General features: G+C 32.1%; 2 protein-coding genes across 3 annotated transcripts in view; one reads left to right on the forward strand and one right to left on the reverse strand.

The window, feature by feature from the left end:
* The window catches only part of Eip74EF (Ecdysone-induced protein E74), a 166,732-nt gene that overhangs the window by 13,749 nt on the left and 128,020 nt on the right, over window positions 1–24,963 (forward strand). For both annotated transcript variants that reach the window (XM_085193412.1, XM_085193411.1), the window contains exon 2: window positions 13,767–13,850. The gene's annotated coding sequence lies outside the window, so the exon portion shown is untranslated. The remainder of the gene's footprint in view (window positions 1–13,766; window positions 13,851–24,963) is intronic.
* Lsm11 (U6 snRNA-associated Sm-like protein LSm11) overlaps window positions 12,225–24,963 on the reverse strand; it is a 33,948-nt gene continuing 21,209 nt past the window's right edge. Inside the window, exons 3-4 of the mRNA XM_085193415.1 lie at window positions 12,937–13,084; window positions 12,225–12,726 (exon numbers count right to left, since the gene is read on the reverse strand). Coding sequence (XP_085049541.1) covers window positions 12,569–12,726; window positions 12,937–13,084 — 306 coding nt within the window. The 3' untranslated portion in view covers window positions 12,225–12,568. The remainder of the gene's footprint in view (window positions 12,727–12,936; window positions 13,085–24,963) is intronic.

Consider the following 24,963-nt stretch of genomic DNA (forward strand, 5'->3'; position numbering starts at 1 on the left):
AAGGCACATCGGAAGGTCTGCGTAAAGGATAAGAGTACGTCAGCACAGGTCAGGAATCGTCGAGAATATTTTCATTAAATAAATGATCTATATTTATAATTTATTATGTTTAATTGACTATTTAACTATGTTTGTGTAGTTACAGTTTTTTTAAATAAACGGTGGTGGGTTCAATTTCCACTAAGGTGAATGAATTATATTTAATTCTGCGCCCAGAGCGCAGACGAATACAGTGAGCTCTGGAGCTCAGCACACAATACACAATGTCTCGAGACTGACAACTTCGTTTATATAATATAATTTTCTGACATACTTATTTACACATACTGACATATTTATAACATGCTTAAGATATGAAATATGCATTAAAATTTCTACTGATTATTTAAATATATTCAAACTGTTATTATACGTATTTGTCGTAATCACTTTCTATGTTTTAGGACGGTAACGTTTTACATATGACTATTTTATGTAACACGTAATATAAATAAATTATAAATTACATAAAAAAAGTTTCTATTAACAATTTCCTTATTTATATTAATACCATATTAAAAAAGGAAATCGTATTTCTTATAATGTTGACAATATTTTTTATGTATTATTAAACATCTGGTTCTCATTTTTGACTATACAGGCATTCTTTAAATTTGGAAAGTTATATTAAAATTGATATAGCATTCATTAAGCACTTTCAAAGTTATTATTTTTGTAACATTTTTGTCACAAACATCTGAAATTGTCTCACCATGACCTAAGCGGAAATCGAACCCAGCAATGATTACACTATTGCATTCAACATATATGTAATATTTTATAAAAAAACAATAAATAACTGACGAAAAACTAAATATCCTAAAATATTAATATGAGTAAATATTAGGCTTCATAATACTACGTAGCTACGAGGCCTCTACGGCGTAGTCGGTAGTAACGTAGATTTTTAGGTGCTATTTCAACCTTGATAATATTAAGACAATTTCAATTTAATAAAATAAATAATAATTATTAAAACAAATAATTCGGTTAAATTTATTAGCAGGCTTTAATAAATTATACTTATTTACTTTATTTTTTTTAATTGGCTTATAGATTATTTTTCTTATATTTTGTAAATGAATACAAGTTAATGAAATTAACTTACATTAAAATTTTGTCAGTTACTGGGTAATATTGTGATAAATAATGGAAGTCGTGAGCTGTGGGCGTCAGAGGGTGGCTCTAGGCACGGTACACGCGGCACAATTGCCCTTTAATCTAACAAACACGACTTGAAGAGCAAATACTATTGAAAACAATACTTTATACGCCTGTTTAGATTATTCTTATACACAATTTACTACGTTTTAATAGAAGAATTGTATTTCGTAGAAATATTTTATATTGAGAGGTATTTTGGACAAAATATATATTTTTGTGAATGATTTATTTTCAGAGACAGTTGATCTTACCTTAAAGTAAGTAATAAATAAATTTAAAAATAGGATATGTAAGGTAATACTTAACGTACCACAAAATAAAATTATTTTTTTCTTTTGAACGTTTATAATTTGCAAAGAATAGATCTCATTCTGTTCTCAAACAAACCTACGTCAGATTGCGGGTTAAAAAGATCGTTATCTGACCTCTGCGAGTCATTAAGAGTGAATCGTGACACTGTATAGTATATTTATCAATTATATCGTAAATTGTTATTCTATAACGAGATAAACTTATTCGAAGGTCCTTTTATACTTTATTTCGGAGACTTTTTATGGATAACGAACTACAAACAAAATGTTGAAATTTGTTCTTCTCTTTTAGTATAGTGTGTTGAAAAAAGAAGCTACAATCAGAATAGTAGCGTAGAGGGACGGATCCTAGATTCCCATAGTACCCATTTGTATAAACCGCTCTGGACTCTGAGATTACTCTGTTGAACGATTACTTACTAAAAATCTATAAATAAATATTTAAAAATTGTAACAACATATTTAATATTTTATGAAAGAACTTTAAAATAATATACCCGCGTCCTACGAGCGTACGACCCATTCATAGCAGCTGTGGGAACTGAGTGTGAGGTGAAGGAGCTGAGGGGGGCTAAGGGTGGCCTCCCTAACGCCACGTGCATATAAATATAATAAGTAGTATGTTCATAGTAACATATTATCTCTCTATACCTACAGCACAGGAGCACAAGCCTGCGACAGTAAACGTGATAGGTTGAGGATTCGACTTCCAACTTCTGGATCTTTTCCCAGACCATCAGATCAGAGACTGATATTATTGTATTTCGCGAAGTTTCATGATGATATAATTATCACAAGTATAGGTTCCCTTTAACACGCAATGTCCTCAGAATGCGGCGAAAAGTGCGGATCAGCAGTGCTTAATGGGAACTTAGGGTCTTAACACTAGGTTCCAAGGTTCCCTCTGTCTACCTTACTAATATCACTTTCTATTGAAATCTTAATTTTTCGCTATTACTCGTATAAATATTTATTTCACATTATTTTTGTAAAGATCTAATATACACTATGTTTGCGTCGGCGATATGCCTAGCGGTGCTTATAGTAATACGTTACTACGCGATCGATATAGGGCGGCGCCGTACGCGTGCCACCGCGTGACGGTACCGTAGGGCGGGCGGTGCTGTGTGTTATGTTCGATGAAATGTTTATTTTTTATTGCAAATATATAAAAACCTATTTAAACATTATTTAACATTTTGTTTCGCTTTCTATATGTTCTCAATACTAATTGAACTTGCTGTTTTTTTAAACTTCGCGTTGTATTTTTCGTATAGTAGAGTAGGCAAAAGAAACCTAGTATTATAAGAGCTCATTGAGTGGCGAAGAAAAACTATACTCATATTACAAAGTTCAAGAATTTATTTGCTTTGAATCTCGGAAACTACTAGTTTGAATTAAAAAAATATTTAAAATCAGAGTTAAGGTAAAAAGTACTATATTATAATAGTTATTTTCTAGTTCTCAGTGTATATCCGTCTTTAATTTGTTCTGTTTATTTACTTAGTGCGTGTTGTGACATGCGCAGTGTAGTTCGTTATGTAACGCCGCTTTGAATGGCGGACCTGCATGCAGGGTCGTTTGTGAAAATTATTTTGTAGCAATTTTTTGTTTAAATAGTGTTTACACTTTAATGTAGGCGTACGTAGAGAGAACCTTATGTTAAAACTCTCTGTTTTCCACTTGTTGACCAATTTTCAAGACATTAAGTGATGAATAGCGAAACTTAATGTCACATTTTGTCTTGTTACTAGAACGACCGAGGAAGTGAATATGACTCAGTTCATAATATTATGTTTTCATTTTTGGTTAAGGCTAACCAGTTATTTTTTATTACCACTTTTCTTTAATTTTGTTTTTTATGGTATAAAGAGAGGTTTACTTACTAGGCTTATCCATTTTTTATTGGGTAGTGTTTAACGCTGAATTTAGATCAGAAATACATTATTCGAAACAAATATCCTTATATAATAAAATATAACACAATCAGAAAAAATATACAATAATATTTTCAAATATAACTCTGCTATAGGAATGGACATCACAACCATACTTAAATAGATTATATAAAAAAAAACTAACATATATTAAATTACATTACGCATACAAAACTATTTATTACCATAGAATAATATTCACAAAAGCAAAACAAAGAGACACCGGCCAGAATGAGCATGCGTATAATTGTTTGACTTTCACTCTCGCTGAGTGACGCCGCGTGTTACGTGTTACGTTGCCTGTGAAAATACGTTTTTACTTTATTTACTTTTTTTATGTGTGTACGTTTGTGTGTGTGCTTATTTTAGGAATATATGTAGAAGATAGAATTCATTATTATTTGTTTGTTTTTTTGCATTTAACTTATTTTAATTTAAATTTGACTAACTGACTTAACCCTTTAAAAATACTTTAACAATAAAAAATGGCCGCCATTATACAACTGCATACAATAATTTAAATAAAAAAATACTAAATAAACATATTTAAACACTATATTAACTATGCTTAATATTTAACCTGAGAATTTCTCGCAACTTAACTAACTCATCACCCCGGTTTTACTTCTCTGCGCATTGCTCTCTCAGGATCAACGACCTCACCGCGAAAGTACTTTCACTCGCGCGCAACTCTAGCTCGACGGTATCGTGTTGTATGGACTCGACTCTTGATTTATATTATAATGTATCTGTGGAGGTGCTTTGCTTTTTTTTTTAAATGGGAGAAATGTTTTTGTTTTATCTGTGGTTCTTGTTAAAAATAGATGTTTATTTTATTTTAAGGCTGTTTTTTTGAGAAATGTTTGTTTTTATGCTCTATGTGATAGCAATTTAAAATAATTGAACTTAATATTGTAGGCATTTTTTTTAAAAAAAAGAAAAGTTTATACACGACTTCATAAGAATCAAATCACTCATAAACGGTGAAAAACTGTATATGGACGCAAAAAAGCAATTAATTATCAAGAAAGTGATGTAAGTATTAGACCATTAGAGATGAGAAAATAATTGGAAAATGTGTGGAAACGCAAAATTGCGACCAGCGACGTAATGCGTTACGTTATTCACGTAACAACGTTAATATCAGCACTTTCGCTGTGGACGACAAAATCTTGAAATTAGGTCTTATACCTCGACTTGGTAAGGTGTAAGGCTTAGGGGGTGGGTGGTTTTAGTAGTAAGTAGCAGAACTTAACGCCGCACTGTAATACATTTGTTGATCTCTGTTAAACTTGTTAGATAAGTCTTCAATTATCAAAATATATTTGTCAGCAGAAGTGTCTGTCGATGTCGGTGGTGGTATGTTCATTCAAAACTGCTTGGAAATCCATAATATATAAATTTAGCCGAAATTATAACATAATATTATTCTTTTACAGATATGAAATGTATATAGAAATAATATTTGTAATTAATACATCGACAATCCTAATATAAATGAATAAATCAGCAGTTACTTTATACATTATATATTTTATTGTCTACTCTAGTCTTTAACTCAAGACTATTAAGGTTAGAATAGCTCTAAAGGGGAATAAGGAAATGAATGGTATTACTGAAAAAAAAACCGTAAATAGTAAATAATCGCGGTGTCGTGTAGTAAAGTAGGAAGCGTCCGAGTCCGAGTGAAAGTCCGTCACGATGTGCACGCATCAATCTTGGACTTGGGGGTGAAAATTTTACCTGAACTACGTAAAACTTAAGTTTGGTAACATTATTTTTTAATTTTTTCTTTTGTTTTCAAAAAATATAGAGAATTTAGTGATTTGTAGCCTGGATTAAAATTTTAGCTCTTTTTTTTGTAAATATTCACTCAGATTAATGATTTTATTAACATTGTTTTCATTTTTACGCTCTGGAAAGCAAGGCGCGATTGAATGACTTAAATTTATTGGTTGGTGGAGAGTCTTAACATTAAGCTATAATTAAAAAAAAATACGTAAAAAATAAAAAGTTATTTAAACAATCAAGTTCAAAGTGATGGTCCACGCCCAAACGACTGTCTTTGAAATGTCACGATTAATGTCGTCTATTCTGCACTCATTAAAGGCCAAACATTCAATCTGTCACTGTCAGGTGTGGTTTTTTTTTATATTTTTTGACATTTTGACGTTTTTTCTTTTTTTTTTTATAATAATTAGTGAACTAACACTGATGTTTTAATCCACGCAGGAATGTCAATATGTACGACCTTATTTATTTAATAATAGGTCGACGACTGAGATTATTTTAAATTATTTTTTTTGTATCTTTAAACTCGTGTAGAAAATTGCTGAGAAATAAATACTTTTACGTATTAAATTTCGTAAAAAAGTTACTTAAAAGTGTACAAGATAACTTATAATTGTGAACAGTAGCGATTATAAACGACATCACATGTAATTCAGCGGACAGTGTACCTACTTGAGTAACGTTCAACGTTCTCTTACTCGTTTTATGTAATTATTTATATTATTTATTTTTTATTTCTACCATATACCTACATGTTTCTGATAGACAGAGGGAGCCTAGTAATAAGATACTTCGTTCTCCACTTTCCGCCAAATTTTCGAGACATTGAGTCTTGAGTGGTTAAACTTAATATCGCTCTTCTACCAGAGCGGAGGGAAATGAAAATACATTCAAGTCTTTGAAGTAATTCAAGTTTAAATATATATTATATATATTTGAAGATCAGTTCCTAGAAATCCAGCCTCCATAAATGCTAAAGTTAGAATATTAAACGTTTTCAATAATAACGTAACGAATGTCGCCCACTGAAATTTATAAATCCGGAGTAAGGTGAACCGGATTTGTCAAAATACGCTCTGTCACTCCTTCCTCGAAGGCGACCGAGTACGAAGCTAGGAACATTTGTGCTTGAAGGGAAGGCCGATCTCTTTACTCATACTCAGTAGGTACCTGTATATTTAAAACTATACTTTTATTATAAACCTAAAAAAATTGTTCTGTTGAATGCACTAATCTACTGGTTCTCACAACAACGTTTCAAAGGGTTCTTTGTGTTCTATAAAATAGTAAAATATTTCGAAAATTTTTGTCTAAATATTTGGTAAACTTAAACTAAATACTAGAAGTAAAAAGAGGCCGTGAAAATTAATTATTCAAAGATTTCCATATCTCGTGCCGCTTCAAACAAATACTTCGCCTACGCTACGCGCAAAGTTTCATAATTAATGACTCAGCCGACCCTCGCGAAATGCTGTAGGTGGACTGCCGATTCGAATCCGGTTCATTTTACTTATAACGGTATTATTTACAATTACAGAGAGAACCTATTGTTCAAGCAAACAAATATATTAAATAGTTAAAATCCATAGTAATTTATTTTTCAGTATAAAAAAATGTTACATCACAAATATTTTATTGTTGAATAAGTACTAAGTAGTAGGTACTTGAATTAATTGAATCATAGATAGAAATATAAGTATTAATAACCAGGCGCCACCGAGTCCCTGCAGAGATTGCGAGAACTTCATCTTTGTGGTTATAAATTCAATTCAGGATAATAATTGTATTAAAATCATTATACATAGTTTCCTATGTTTGGATAGAAGTTTGGTTATAGTAGCTTAGTGCCCCTTATTTAAGACATTGTGTTACGCTACTCGCGTAACTCGCCTACCTTTGTATTACAAACAGAATTGAAAATAATTCTTAAATGTTATGAATGATGTATATTGATTAAAGATTTTCTTATATCGTAAAATGCAGCATTTAATTTTGTAGATTTACAGCACAGTATGTACATACAAGGGTTATTTTTAAACAAAACCTAATAATATTATGTATTAAAACAATATTCCACACATATTATTGGCTAGTTCGATTAGTAATAACATAGGAATGAAGTGGCCGGCACGTGTCCCGCGTTCGAGTCCCGGCTGCGGCTATTTGCGGTAAATGGGTCAAGCGATCCCAACTTAGATGCAATAACGAATACAAAAAGAGTAAAACGCACGAGTGTGCGTCTGCTGCGCGGCGAACTGTAGTTTAACTAATAATAGCTGGTTAGTTCTGTGTGTTTTAGTTATGTTATTTCTTATTTTTTTTTTAATTAAATTTGTATTTTTTATCTTATGCTTTATTTATAGAAAGAAAGTACGAAAAAAGGAAACTAAATATAAAAACAAATGGTTTTGCAGTTTTTGTCCAGTATATGATATTGCGTGGTGGGAGGTGGTCCGAAACTCAGCAATTTGTCTCCTGAGATCAGGGAAATGTAGTTAGTCTACTTCAGAGAGAGACCCAAAGTCACACCATCATCGTGTATAGAATTAAATATTTTTCTACTAAGTATTATAGTGCTTGAAGGTAAAGCGCGACGTTGAGTTCCGCCGCTTAACACGCAATGTTTAAAATGTGCAGGATAAAGCGTGAAGCTGAAAAAATGCTAAAACTATTTGTTTTTTTTTTATTTAAAAATATATCGAGCCCGTTGTTGCACAGGACACAAGTGTGTAAGTGTAAAGGCGACGTTTGTGGGTCCGATTCCTATTTGTAAGAATGACATTTGCATATTTCTAATTCTCCCTTCTGTTATCGAGGCACAGCACGGCGTTGAGTACCGCCACTCAACACGCAATGCCTCAAGAATTCAGCGGAGTGGGAAACTATAATATTTACAAATTACAGTGGAAAAATAGTTTTCTCAGCCCGAGGCTAAATGAAACTCGTTGTAGAGTTCAAGTGATCAAGGCCCAAGCCGTAAAAGAATAGTGGGTGACATTGGTTGGCGCGTACATGCATAATTTAAATAACATTATTGTCCATTTATTATATGAACATTACGGAAGTGTCTCCTTGTCGACTTGTTAGCCTTATACGAGCAACGCATTTTTACTTTATACGTTTATTGTATATGAGTGTCCTGTCATTTTTGCGTCAACGTTTTCCTGATCTCATAGGAATTTCGGAAAATCCTTTCTTAGAGCTCCCTCACATTCCATAGAGAACTCTCTTGCCATTTTTTAAAAAATGTAAAGTAATAAAAGCATTAACTATGACATAATTTTTTAATGCAATTGATAGTATAATAGTAATTTATTTTATATTAAAATTTAATAAAGTCATATTATTTTATATTTGCTTATCAAAACGCTCTTACAGTGTTTAGACAGAGGCTTACGTTTCAATTTATCTTTTACGCGGAAAAATGTATACAGAATTATTTTTTTATCATAAATTAAATAAATTGATTATTGAAAATATAACATAATAATAATTAAGGTCATTTGCATCAGTTTCTTTACAGTTAAGATTTTCTAAGTAGTATGAGACATCATCCGTTTTATGTAACTCTTGTATAAACATATGTCTAAAAGTAGAGCAAAAGATTGACCGACATTTAAATATATTTATTATATTCATTTGGTAAAATGAGAAATGAAATGGTCTTATTTTCATTTTTTCTGTTGTGATATTACTTTATGAATCTTGTTAAATTATTAAACTTTTCTACTATACTATACTAAAATAAGTATATTTTATTTTAAATATATGCTTGTATAGTAGGTATACCATTAAATAAATACGTAATACTTTTATCAAAATTTTAAAACTTTTTTTATGTGGTTTCGAGGCAAAGTTCGGCGTTAATTTCCGCCATTCAAGATGAAATGCCTCCAAAATTCGGCGGAAAATGGAGGACGGACTTACCTAACACTAGGTTCTCTCTTACTCCCCTGGTGTGTGCGGGATGCAGCGTGAAGCTGATTGATTAGATTCTAACGTTTAAACGCCGGTTAACTATAACTGTTAACTCCCAGTTAGCGTTAGGTGTAACCGAGCGCAGTGCATCGGCCGCGTTGCGCAACTCGCCTATTTATACCACCCTCTGACTAACATCTCCGGAACTTTGGAAAGTTGGCATACTTCAGCTTCCTTCGCCCATAAATGTGTTTTTGTTAAACGTCTTTTCGTGTATTTCCTCACTATTTTGTGGAAAAACTATTTAAAACAGTTTTTTTATTTGTTTTATAAGGTGATTGTAGTTTTGATAAATTATATTTGTTTATTGCACTGTATTTAGCGCGGGCCTCAATTAAATGCTGTTGATGATGGCTTTTAACTTTTAAAAGAGAATTATTTTAGATTATTATACCTTTTTTTTCTAAATTCATAATATTATTCGAATGATTATAGTACTCTAACTCATTCTTGAGAAAACGTGCGTAGGTACTACGGTGATGAACCAAGTCAAAAGACATTTTATTAGAATTATAGATAATTTTTAAAAGCGCAAGTCGTGATGCAGCGGAAAACCAAGTGTCTAAACATTTAGTTCTCTCTGGCTACCCGGCTATATACGAGAATCGAACCCACAAGTTAAATATAGCTGTAAGATCCACGACAACCAATAGACCAGTCTATACCATCGATTGCGTGCCTGTAACCAGCTAACAGTCCCTTCAGCTACCAAGTCAACCAGGAAGTGCATAGTAGTCCTACGCATTGTTCAAAACAATTGTTTTCCCATTTTCATGCGCGCTCAGCCGCGGGCGTCGCTCCCGCTGATGACCGCCGGCGACCGTGCGTCGACCTCGCCCGCCGACCGCCGTCCTCCAACTGCGATGCCGCGTGTTTTCACGCCATCGCTATTCCAAATTCAATTCGAATTTTTTTTTTGCGAAACACCAAATGATGGGATTAAGGATTCGTTGCGTTCAGCCTAAAATTTCAAGTAATGTCAAATACTACTTGAAAATAAATAAATTTCACAAATCACTATGGGTCTTTTGCTTGTCTGTTTTCTGCTTCTTCGTGGCTAAAACAATTAAAAAAGTTGTCGTTATTATTCTTACTCAACTTACTGTTAACCACATGTTGATTTGATGACACGGTATGATTTTCATTCGTAATTTTTGGCAAAGCCAAAATCAACATTCATTATCGTCAAGCCACATCACAGGAAATTATATAATTACATATAAATAGATATATTTAGTAACTATTTTTATATATTAGTGGAGACAACGGCCGCGGGTGCGTCGCCCCTGGCGGCGGTCCAATAACCTAAGATTCGGGGGTGGGAAATTACATGTCAATATTTACGCGAGAAAAGTCATTGATTGAAAGTATTTTAACGGGTAATAGATACTTAGTAATATTTATTTGTGGATTAAATTTAAGTTATATATTTTGGTTACAATTTATTGACGACACTTAACTCACTCAACGGCTCAAAAATCACTGATTTTGATGAAAGGAAAAGAAAATAATATTACAGATACACTATTACTGTTTCAGATACAATATTACTGTTTCTTTTTATTTATTTTTTTTAGCTTCACACTATATCCCGCATATTGCAGAGTAGGCACAGGTGCCCCAGGTCGTCTTTTGTCATATAATTATGTACAATATATGTGTTTTAATTACAAAGATACACACAAAAATACATGTAATAAACTAATACACACACACCTAAACAAGATAATTAATATGTATTACATAATAGCCTAAAATATCGATTCAATTAAAGTTGTTCAATGTGAACTAATATATTAATAAATTAAATATTTTTTTTAAGTTATTCAATGGTTCTTTCATGATTTCTTGTAAAACAGATATCTCAAACAATGCTTCAAAAAAAATTAAAAAACATAAATTATAAGTATTGTAACCGGTAATAGTGAGTCATGTTATTGAAATAATAAAAAACAAACTTAATAATAAGACAAACAAAGAATCTGGTTTTGCATTATATTTACTATTTATTTATATTACTTATAATTTAAATAACCTTTGTCGGGGAAGAAGATATAAATAATTATAAAATTATTTACTGAAGTGTAATTATTATTTTATCCTTTATTTATATAAACAACAACGAAAAAAAAAAATTCATTTTTATTCTTTTTTCTTCGTAATATTGAAATATTTATACTAAATATTTAAAACACTACCTACAATAAATATAAAACTTTAACAATTAAAACACATTTTTTACTTATTAAGATTCTTTTGTGTTTTAAATGATTCATTATTGACTAATTCACCACACCTCTCTCTTTGACTTGGTTGGAAAACTAACGTTTACCTTTTTTCACTAAGACCACAGATTATAAATAATTGGTCTGTTATATCTTATTCCAATAAAACAAAATTATTTGTTGGACAAAAATAAATGGTTGCTACATATATTTTTGTCAGAAAGATTTTTTTATCTTTATTTGTATAACCAAATATGGTCTTCAAATCCCTAAATCTATTCTGTAAATGCGTCAAAAAAAATACTTTATAGCATAATGTTTAAAATTGTGACACTTACACATAGAGCCAGGGCATACTTTTTTCTATTTACATATTAATGGTATGCTTAAGGAGAACGAAAAACTTGTCAAAGTCCTATATATTTTGTATAACCTAAAATGCAGCCTTTATTTGCAGCCAATTGCATTATATATAATTAAAAAAATAAATACTTCCTTTTACTCCTTTATAAGGAATATTAATTCATATAATTTAATAATTTAACTAAAACTTATATATATTTCATAATAAATGAATAAAGGCGGAAATTATTAATCTTTCAAATTGCAGAGACTTGATTAATTGTCACATAACTATAAGTAGGTAGTATAAAATAATAATTATATTGAATACAAGAAACAATTATTAACCATTTTTAAAATAAATGCCTGAACATTTTTTTAGGAAAACGAAAAAAAAAAAAACGTAAATCATACAGTTGAAATGAAAATGCTTGTCATGTATATAAATATAATATATTTAAAAACTAAATCAGTATGAACGTTGTTGTGTAATTTTAAAATCTAAATTACTTATGTAATTAAAACGATTTTTCTTTATAATATAACGTGATAGTATAACGTTTTTTGTCTTAATTCATACAAACGGGTACAAGTAAAGTAGGTTTGATCCCCACTAGGGGATATATTTATAAAACATTTTTACTTTTTAAAATATTTCCGTCTAGTGCGGTGTTAAGTTTCGCCGCTCAACATGCAAATCTAAAAAATTTACAGAAAGCATAAAACGATATAATATTAACATCAGATCTAACAAAAGATATTTTAAAAAGCATAAACTTTTTCATCGTTCAACAATATTTATTAAAACGACATGTTCGCCCCTAACTAATATTTGTGGTAAAAATCGACTACATTCTAAAACACCGCCCCCTATTGGAGTCTCCGTGACGGCCGGGACGGCTGATATGGCGGCTGCCGAGTTCTTAGGTACTGGTGTTCCTGTGAAATTTTAAATAATAAAAATTCTAGAAAATAAGAAAGTAGTAATAATCATCATAATATTTATTAAAATTCCGAATTTTTTTTTTTAAATTGTCCCATTTATTAGCATTTGTAAGATACTGTATTAATAAATATAGATAAAAAAACTATTTAACTTAAGTATGTTACTATAAACCGGTTTTAAAAACATGTTAACACAAAACTCACCTAATTCCGGTGGTATTTTTCTCTTCTTAGACGATTTTCTTTTCCAAACTTCTAGAACATCTGACAGAGCTAGGTTCCATTGCTTGTCGAATGCCACCAGAGTAGCATGGAGAACCCCACGTATACCTTTTTCATTACGCGTTATTACCTGTTAAATAATATGAATTATTATATTGTTGTGGATTCGATTCTCGATGGGAGGAATACAATATTAAACATTTTCGTTCTGGTAATGAGGCAAAGCGCGGTGTTAAGTTTCGCCACTCAACTCGCAATGCCTCCAGAATCCGATGGAACGTGGGAACCAGAAGTATCTTAATGGGAACAAAGTGCCTTAACACTCTAAATTCCCAGGTTCTCTCTGCCTACCCTGCTGTGTGCGAGATACAGCGTGAAGCTATATTAAATAATACAAGTTTCTTTACATATAGAAACTTAAAATTTGAATCAATTTGTATCGACCTTTTATACTTATTTTCTCTAATTTATAAGAGGAACAGCAAAGACCTTTTTTTATTGATTATAAGTACAATACTTCAAACGGATGAACGTCTTTTCTAGTGGATTCTTGACTTAAACAAACAGAAACAAAAAACATGTTATTATTGTAATATTTATAACATTTTCCTTCCCACATTTCCTTTGTTTAGAACTGTTGCTAAGTTGCGTAACCCAACTCCGCATTCTGTCTTATCGGACCGGGAAATAATATAAAGTTTAGCTCAATTTGTTTTCCTTGGGAAAAGTTTGCTTGTTTTTTATTTTGGTGTCCTATTAAGTAATAAAAAAAGTTAATATAAATTATTAATGTTACTTTCTCTTTGTTTCAGGGTTGGTGAATGAACTGTGAATTCTACCAAATGTGTTCAAATGCAATACTGCCTTCCATATTATATATTAATATTTTAAGAAAAGTAAGTCAAAATTTACTTTAGATTAATTTTGTTGTAACCCCAGAACGTAGAGCTCTATCACTTTGCTATTACACTAACTGTGTGTAGCAGCTTCTTTTTTTATTATAAGAATCTCCTACATTTTGCAAATTGGGCAAAAAATGTTTAGTAATACTTTTCACCTTTCTCGAGAGAGATACACAGTGATCATTTAAATCATCACTGTGTATCCTGTGCACTCAATCTATTCATTGAAAATGGAGAAAGTATAACTTAAAATTTAATTCTATAGTATTATTCGTCAGAATTTCTCATTACATTCCCACTTTTCATATAAAATTGTACTATAAATAAATATAAAAAAATGCAAAGACTATAAAAAAATTACACCAGCTCAAGCTATTTTGGGAGAATCGTCTACTTCGTTGTAGGAAAATAAAATATAAATAGTGACATTTAAATTTGGCCTTGAATTACTTAATGAATATTGTATGCACCAGTTTTAGCAGCTAAGAATCTAGTATAGACGAGGAACAACATATATCCAGTGCAGTTTGAACTTTTCGTTAAATTACCTATATACCGACATACTCCCTACTATTTATATATAGACTTATCAAAACCGGTTTATAAATATAAAGGCCAGTCGTGGTGCCGGCCACAAGCGTGCGACGTAAACGCGAAAAGTGGTGGGTTTCATTCCCACTTGTGGTAATGAAATTATAAAAGTTTGTGTTTCCTCGCTCTGGTAACGAGGCAAAGTACGACGTTGTCCACCACTCAATACGCAATGCCTTTAGAATTCGTTTGGCGAAATGTGGGGAACGGTGCTCTTAAAACAAGGTTCCCAGGTTCCCTCTGCCAATCAGGCTATGGGAGTTTTAAAAAAGTTTGAAATTATTCCATTATAGAATGTAATTATGAAGTTAGAGCTAGGTGTATTTCCATTTGCCCTTCATCGGATAATTTAAAAATATTACAGTAATGAGGTGTTATCTATGCATAAAAATAATAGTATGTCATTTTAAAATACACATTTCAAGACATTTTGTAGCCAGAATCTAAAGTTGCATTTTAAACGTATTTGTTTCTTGATTTAATTATATTGTTTTGTTTATCAACTCCGCCCATATTTTAGGTTAAGCTAAAAGAACTCTACAACATAAATTATTTAATTCGATTTAAAAAAAATCTCTTATTATTGACATTAGAAATGTAAACTGACATCTATAAAACTTATAGACATTTTCAATAGTCCGTCGTAGATATCGTCCCAAAATATAAAAGCTAGAATAAACGATCAAGGACACCACCCGCGTCCAACTGACCTATAATCCAGTCAATCCTACACACTAGCACCCGCATGTACGTACAAGAGGTAGATACAAACATACATACAAACGCTCGTATCTCGCGACCTCGACAGCGGCCGCCTCAATTCGTAAGTACCCAGCCAAGGTCCCACCGAAAACGTATCACATATAAATATAGAATGAATTTTTCCACTGAATGTGATAATTTGGACACAGTTAGTTGAGGAAGATCAGTTAAACATGTGAAGGTTTTCATAGATAAAGTATAAAAAATCATATAGGAGCTAATTGTTGATATAGAATGAACTGAAAATCTATATGTATTCTTATAATAATGGAAGATATATTAGAAAAAGTATTACGTGGGGCATTTATTAGTGTTATAGAACCCAAAACAAATATATTTTTTTATCTGTTTATTTCTTTGTCTGTGCGTTTGTTTACGCTAATCTCAGAAACGGTTTGTTTTTCGTTGAAGTGTACAAGCAGAATAAAAAAAATATACCATCCTGGCGCATTTGGCGTTAAGTTGTGCCAGTCAACATGCAATGTCTCGAAAATTAAGCGGAATGGAGTATGTTATCACTAGATGTTTTCTGCCTACCCTGCTGTGGGGAAAAAAGCGTGAAAAGGATCATTAAAGCGGGAAGAGCCTGGAGACTGGATGGGTTGATTGTTTGTTCAAATTCCGTCCGAGATAAATTGTATACACCTATTTTAGTTAACCGAGCCGAAGCTAACAAAAGCTGCAGTTATAATAGTCAAGAGTTGAATAGCTAAATAAAAAAAATAACAGTATCTTTAGTAATCATCAAAAATTTATAAAAACACACATAGTGTGGCAAGGTCCAAAAAAGGGCACCCGCATATGGCCGACGAGGTGATATAAAAATGGCGCACTGTTTTCCGGGTGGAAAGTTGTTCTGAACAAGGTCGGTGGCGAGGGCGCTCCACGACGTGGTGGCGTCGCATCTACTGGCGTTCTTAACAATTAATAAATATTGCGTTTTAAATTTTAAATCGTTAATGTTATATAATATTTGCTATTAGGAGAAGATAGAGACGAAATAATTGTAAATTAAATTCTTGATTTTGTCCGTATCAAAGATATTCTATTTTTTTGTGATTTAAAGATTATTAACTTCTGAGTTTGGTTGAATTGTAGCTATCTTAACTAATAGAAACATCCAGTAATATAATATGTTACACGAATTAAAAAGTGGCCTAGCTAAAAAACTTGCAACTAGTACGAAATTGGCAGAATCATTTGTCATAAGAATTTTGAGTTAGTTTCCTATTATTTTTATAATAAGCCAGCAACGTTCTATTTCTAATATCGTCTATTTCTATTTCCATCTTAAATACACATCCTGAATATTTCTGGTAATTTTACATTTACTGTTATTTTAAGAATTTTAAGGTAAAGTCACTTTAGAGGAATTCTCTTTGTGTAGGTTTCAAGGTAAGTTTTAATGGAATGGGTGCGTAAGCTTGTCATATAAAAAAACATTTTTAAGATAATACTGTTTATTTTTTCAATTTTTCTTTATTTTCGTGCATCTACCACATTTATCATGTAAAATGCAGAGAGAACGCAATGTCTTTAACCTCCTCTTCCCTCCCTCCTCCTTGCCCAATTAAAAACATTGTATTGAAAGAGGAAATCAAATGGATAATAGATACAACTATTTTTTAACTATAAGAAAATCCCCTAATAAATATCGAATCTATTATTATATATCTCTAGATAACTGCACTACTATATCATTGATTTTAATACTAAACAAACGCACCATAAACACTGTCAATGTAAGATTAATTGCATCGCTTTCAAAACCAGCATCCTGGAGCCACGGGGCCTTCAAAAATCCTGTTTCCCCATATCTTATGTATGGTCTTACACATGTCGCCTATGACCTTTACGCCATTGGCCACGTCCCTTCACCAGTCACCTGCACGTTGTCCACAATTGAGTATCTCCCGCCGTTGATTGTAAAATTGCATCTCAATGCTCTTCCTACATGTTCCCACACCAATGCAACCTCGGGATGGAGCTGACGTAACGTCCAGCTATAAATATTCTTGTTATAACCATGGAATTTATTAATGCTATTGCATTTGATTTTGCTATGTGAATTTCTAGAATGTTCTACATGTGAAATGTTAATACAAGTGTTTTTTGTTGTACTATAAGTAATTTTTGAATAATTATGTTTACGTTACTATTAATGACTTAAATAAATAATTGCAGAATTTTAATGAGTATATAGAATTTATAGAAAAAATTTATAGCGGCGTTGGATACCGTCACTCGACATGCAATATATATGTGTGGGTTGTAAAACAAAGAAAAGCTATTTCCAACACATCAAAAAAAGGAAAAGAAAACAATTGCCATTTAAAAGTATAGAAAAATTTCATCATTTAATTACAAAACGATTTGTAAATCTAAATTGAATATTTTCCGATGTCGCCACTAGGAAGTGTTGTTTGTTATTGATGTTAACCAACAGAGGACATTTACTATCGTGAGGTCAATGCTGATTATGCCTAGTATCGATACTTGATAGATAAATACAAATCTAAAGTTTTATTTATTTAAATAGTAAAAACTATTTTTTATCAGCCTCTAAACTCGACTGTTCGTAATAGCTGTAATGACTTATCAGACCTGAAAAAATGTCAAAGGAAAAATTATCTCTAAAAGAAGCTCGTGAATCTCTGGTTTTCAAGAGATTTACACATTAATTAATGAATGTATTTTGATTGAATCAATAGCGTTGTTATATTTTGTATTTGAAAATACATTTTAGAAAAGAAGACTAAGAGAATGAAGTTATGTTCTTTAGTTTCAATTTCTTTGCCTATATCCTGAAAAACATAGAGAATACTTTTTCTTCATATTTATTTAGAGCTGCGCTTTTGTTTCACATAAAACAGGATAGGCAGATAGAAATTGTAAAACAGTATCCTCCTCTTTCCGCCCGAATTCAAAGTGACGCTGAGTCTTACCCCAGCGAGGACCTTATCATGATAATTAATATAATATTTTTTAGCAGACTAATTCTGCTTCAATTCATACATTTTATAGGACCGATATTAACAAAATATATCAGATAGAAAATGCTAAACGATCTAATCTCGCACAATTACATAACCGGCGCTCTGATTAACTGTTATATCACGTCGCATAATTTACTTGGTCACTGGACCGCGCCCAGCGCCCTTCGCCTTGGCACTTTGAGCCAAATATGTCAACTAGGGCTGTGAATTTACAAAATTCATAGGAAAATGTTATTTTATTTGACGTTTTAAGAAAAAAAATAATAAAAAAACATAGAAATAAACAAAATTAACAATAGTTTTTAGTACCTACTTCTCCATCTGTTGTGTCACAGATACCAATAAATATGTTTAAACTAAAACGTCTCTATGCCTGTAACAATAACGGTTTGGTTTACTCCGTACCTGAGGCAGATAAGTCTTCAGAGTCCAGCTCGGGACATTAAGTTAAGGATGGCCTCTATAAGTAGGCTTGACTACTTTCGATTTGGCATTCTTAGGTGGTTATAAACAGTAGTCAAATTGTTCACTTGTTACAATATCTACGGACTATCATTTTATATCTTATAGTTCTTTATAATTCTTTAATTTTATAATTTTTTAATTTTTTTTTGAACGTAAAACAAACAAACTAAACTGAACTTCTCCTATAGTCTAATTATTTGTTTATTTATAACATTTAAAATAAAAAAATATATTAGTAAAGACACAACCTTAAAATAAGAGTTATACATTGAAGTCACTAACACATGACACACATTTATTTTAATTTAACAAAAATATTTATATAAAGAACTACGACATCCCTGTATATGATTTACAACTATTCAATTCTATTTCAGATGGTTTTTTATTTTCGTACGATCTTATAATTTCATGGGTGACTTTAAGGAAACTAGGATTGATCGAATGAGTCTTTTAAAATAATAGTATCGCTACAAGGCTAAGATTAGGGTAGGCCTCTCTGCCTATCCTAATCTTAACCTGGGAACCATTAAAATAACCGCCAATAATAAGAGTTAACCACGTCGATTTAACTCACTATTCCTGTTGCCAATGTTACCTTGGGCATTTTGAATGTGTCACGTCATACACAATTCTTTGTATTTTTTTATAAAGCGGTAATATGAATAAGAGAAGCGCTTTCGATTTTCACTTGAATCCTATTCGGGGAAAAGGCGGTGTTAAGTTATCCAGGACGGTCTCTAAAATTAGTGAGAAAAAAGTTTTTCAGGAAAAAAGAAAAAACTTTTATATTATTCTAAAAATCAAATTAAAAATAGTAATAAAAATATATATGTATTACAAACAACAAAATTATAACCATCAACAATAGCCTACAAATTAAATCACCATACGACCTCCATATAAATTTATATCTTTGTGTATTTCCTCAATTCTATTTTCATTCAAACTAAATTAAACTATATTCATTCGTATATAAAGTCCTCTTTCTGTTAAATTTTCTATGAGAGGTACTGCGTTGTTTATAACACTGTCTAATGTAAGGAAAAAGTTAACAGTTTCATAATAAACTGAGGTTGTATAGTTAACCGTGAACACTTTGCAAGGTAAAGGATTTTAGATAAGTCTGAAAAAAGTTCTAGATGCTTCCATATTACTATATCTACACATATTATCTATTTTTGGCTTTACTCTGTACCCGCACATATCAGGGCAGGCAGAAGGAACCTGGGAACCTAGTGTTAAGAGACTCCATTTACATTTCTTATTAAGACACATCTGTTTCCCATTTTCCCGCCGAATTCTGAAAGCATTACGTGTTGAGTCTCAAATTCAACGCCACACTTTCTCGCTACTAGAGCGAGCAAATGAAAATATTAAATATTCAATTTCCTCGACTGGGAATCAAATCCACGACCTGTTGCCTTTATATTCGCAGGCTTGTGCCCCTGCGCCACAGCTGGCCCCTACTTTTTTAACAATTTCCAATTACAACATAATCACAGTACGATTTACGTAAATACTATTTCCTAAGTTAATACTTGGAGTAATATGGGGTTGTTGTCATAACAGACGATCGTAGCCATATATATTACTAGCGGCCCGCTCGCGGTTTCACCCGCGTGAACTATGTTATTATTAATTTCTGTCTCCATGACTACGTCCTAGTGACGTCTATGCAAAATTTGAGACTCCTAGCATTTGTAGTAACGAAGTTTCATACAAACTTTCAACCCCAAAAACAACCCCTTAGAAGTCGAATATTACAAATTCCCGTCTTAGCGAGCACCTACGTCCTATAAGTAACTCCTATGCGAAATTTGAGATTCCTAGCACTTGTAGTTTCTGAGATTTCGTGATGAGTGAGTGACCTTTCGATTTTATATATATAGATAATATGACATAAGTTAAGTAAGAAAGTAAGTTTTAATAGGTGGCTAGTTGTTTTACCGTAATCAGTAGATCCGCACGTCACATTCCCACGAGAGCGCAAGTGCCAAGAGAAAGTCAACAAAATGTGCAACTAATGTTAAACTACGATAGAATTTAATTTCTGTTTTGAATTTCCACGCTTTAGTAGACGAAGCGCGGCGTTAAATTCCGCCCCTCAACTGAATTCTGATGGAAAGTGAAGAACAGAGTGTATTAACACTGGGTTTTCTTTATATCTGTGGGAAGTGAAGCTTATGGTTTTGATTTAAACAAATAAGGATATGCAAAATTTGAGCAATCATCATTAATAATGTTTTTTGGTCTTCATTATAAATGATACCTTGAAGATTCGTAAGGTCAAGAGTTAAAGATTATTTTTATGTTAAATTTAAATTCTGTCAGAACGGAGTAAAGGTCACTAAATTAATAATCAAAAGTTGTAGGCGACAATAGATAGATGTCTATCTGAACACGATGTCAGTGGGTTCAAATTTTATTTTAATCTATGTCAATATAGTGCGGCGTTAAGTTACTCTTACTTCTTAAATACTTATATCATACATCAAGAAAATATGGAAAAAAACTTAAAAATACAAACAAACAATTGTAACTTTCAAATTTTTTTTATTGTAATACAGTTTTGACAAAAAATCTAACCTTGAATAAATGAGAACTATATATATATAGGTACTTATTATAGTAATCCACCAAAAATCGTTGTCCATTGACCGCAACAGAAAGTAAACACCTACAGATACATTGCGTATGACCTTCAAAGTCCCGATAGAATCAAGTGAAAACACGCTATAGTTATATAAAACTTAATAAATGTTCGAAAAAAATGTTTATATTGTAACTTCACGCTGTAACCTACTATTAACTCTTCGTTCCTCGCGCATCATCTCATTTTCAAGATACAGCATGTAGAATGGTGGAGCTCAACACCGCGCCTAGCCTCGTCACCAGAGTAAGGCAATGAATACAATTAATTCTGCCGAGTGGTAATCGAACCCACGACCCAAGTTGTAATGTTATTTGTAAGTTCTGTCAGTATAAACACTCTCGTACCTAAGTCATGCAGTCTCACCACGTCGCGCGTCGCACAGTGAAAGTGAACGGTGACGAGGTACGCGGAAGCGTAGCGTAGTAGCTGCTAAGGTGAAGGCTCGATAGTATGTATCACTTTTTCTTAACATGTATTTCTAGATTTTCGTGAAATATTTACTTGCAATATGTTGTTATATCAGTTTTATGGTAAACAAGTTTCATGTAAAAAGAACTTAACTTTACTTTCCACCCATCTTCGAAATATTGCTTGCTTTAGTTGGCGGAACCTAACGCTGCCTTTGGTTGCAACTATACTGTAGTTAGTGCAGCTTTGGGTTCCATGAATTAAAAATATTCAAATTATCTTGATGCAATCCTTAAACTACCGTCAAAATTTATCCAGACGACAAATCGCTACTAAAAATCCGTTTAAAATTCCAGTTAGCAATCCGATTTAAATCCTAAAAGGTCAATGTAATATATAAAACAAAGGAATCCGCGAGGTCATGTCACCAGCGAGTATTTCGGCCAACAAGTGCGTTTGGGTTGCGCAAGCCGTGCTCCAGATCTCGGTTTCGGCGGGCCACGGTCACGGACACGGTAGTCAGTTTTGTTTTTGTTTGCCACTTTTGCTTCATCCGTTGACATTGGTTGTGATTAATTAATATTTTTTTTTTAGATTTACTTTATTTTCAGATAGGCCTGAAAATAGTGTTTAAGACACTCCAATCCTAAAGCACCACCCTAATTTTCGGTTTAGGGGCTAACTTAACGTATAGCCTTATTTTATGGGAATAGAACTTAGAAAATTAATAATATATCTTGAATTTTGAAAATAATTTGATATATCTTGAATTTTGGATGAACTTTAAAAATGTTTTGTCACTTTGTTCTTTATTTTTCGTCTATTTAGAGACAGCATATCACATGGCACAATAATTTTCCTTTAATCAAAATATGTTGTAATCAAAGTTATATATTTCTTAAATAGTTTAAAGTCTCGTAGTTTCGAGTTGGCAATGAGTTTGTATCATACACTAAGAATAACAGCTCATAGGCCGTGACTTCCGCACTTTTTGCCGTACCTACCTACCTGTTGACCTTCGGCAGAAACCAATCAATTTGGTGCATTCAAGTGATTACGATTGTGAATATATTTTGTGGGTACTTATTACAACTTTAGATGGCATGTTTCTATAACGAAAGTTATTTTAAATTCATTATGCACAATGAAATATGCATGACGAAGTTCTAAGTTCGATCCCTACTTTACAGAATGTTTTTACATTTTTTTTTAATCGATTTAGTGTTCGCACTAAACCAAATAAACTCTTCTTTAAGCTTTAAATATAAAGGATAATTTAAAGTTAAAAGTAAACAAATATATAACATAATGTTATATTAAAATTGTGTAACGCGGAAACAACTCGTATATTTTGTTAGAATATAAATATAAAATGACTAAATAAAACGGTCAGCGTAATAATGATTCAGATATCAGAGTGTGAGTTGACAAATTTTTAAATATTTGGTGTTTTTATATACATAAAATAAAAAATATAATTTTATTTTATCGTATAATAATATTAACCTTGTATTGATCACTCACTCAACATGCAAAGTCCGGAATTTGGTAGGAAAATCGAGAACATGAAATTTTTCATACGAAAATACAATTATGATTATAATTGTTTAGAAATGTTTTGAAAACGAACGAAGTCGAATTGAGAACCTCCTCTTATAACAGAAGTCGATTAATTAGGCTACATTAGGAAATAAGTAGGTAGAGGGAACCTAGTGCTAAGGTTCGCCCAACTTTTGTGAACTGACCTTACCGAGCCTATATCCTTCGAGTGGCGACCAGTATTAGAGCGAACTCCTATGAGCGTATCCTACGAACATCTATAGGCTCACGAAAGCTTCATTAGGCTTTTCATTTTAGAATTCTAACCTTCATTCATAATCAATTTGCATTGTGCACCGAAAACTAATGAGGAAGGAACTCAAGAAGGAACAACCAGCCATGCATAAAGATCGCTAACAAAAAAAATGAGCCGGAATCGATGGACGACCTCCTACTGATACGTAACAAGGGCAAGCCCTTTATCAGACAATAAAAACTAAATGATAACACCGTCCGTCCATACAAAACTACTGCAAGGTCTCGGTCCTAAGTCAGTGGGTAAAGGTCAATGTTGTTTTATTGGTTTATGAAGACAACAACGGATTTAGATTTTTTTTCTGTGAGCTTGACATTGGAGATTGTAGAGGAGTGACGATTGCGACAACAAATGGACTTGAAATTTCTTCATTGCTTTCTGAGACATAAAAGATTTCCATTTTTTACAGTAACCGACAAGGAAAATATATTTTAAATTGTTTCTATTAAAATATCCTCGAGTTATTTTGAACCTGTTGCTAGCGTTCATTCAGACACATCCCTTCCCGGCTTCAAGGCTTACATACATAATAATAAAACGAATAGATTTACATTTATTTTCAAGAAATTAGCAACGGCCAATTAATTGCAACTAAAATTGCTTCCTTAATGCATATAATTTTTATGTTATAGAATGTATTTTGTTAATTTCCAATATTTAATTTGTAAAATTTAACCTTAAAATTCAGCATATCTACATTTTAAATTAACTGTGGGACGTTCATTAATAAATGTCTTATTTTTTAGCTTCACGCTTTATCCGGCACATAGCAGAATAGGAAGGGCAAACCCAGAGTTAGGACACCGCTTTCCATGCGAATTCCAGATATTATTCCTTGTTAAAGGTCGCATTGCTTAATTCTGTCCTTATCTGTACAAAACACGTAGATTACCATGAGGCATTGCTATAATCTTAGATACTCTACCATTTACTACGAGTGGAGTTGCATTTGGTTTGAAGTAGTTTATGCTTGTGGCTTTCATAAACAGAATAACGTTGATTTAAATCATTATTTTTTTACAGACAACGTTATATTCATATAAAATGTACATTTTTAGCAGTATACTAAGATAATATAAGTAGTATTTTGCTGTTTTATTGTTGTAATTGATTAGAAAGTATTGAATCTAAAACCTCATCACCTCAAAATATATTATGTTGAAACTAGAACTAGGGACTAAGAAAAAAGTTCCAGAACTAATAATTTTTGTTGTTATTTATTTTCGTTTCCTCGCTCTGGTCAAACGGCAAAGCGCGGCGTTGAGTTCCGCCACTCAACGCGCAATACCTGCAAGAAAATTTCGAAGAAAGCTGGGAACGGAGGCTCCCTCTGCGGAATTCAGTGTGAAACTGAAATAAAATAATTATAATTCA

This window comes from Heliconius melpomene, chromosome 11, assembly GCF_056956725.1.
Source record: "Heliconius melpomene rosina isolate 202511_hmr_F chromosome 11, ASM5695672v1, whole genome shotgun sequence".
Lineage (NCBI taxonomy): Eukaryota > Metazoa > Arthropoda > Insecta > Lepidoptera > Nymphalidae > Heliconius > Heliconius melpomene.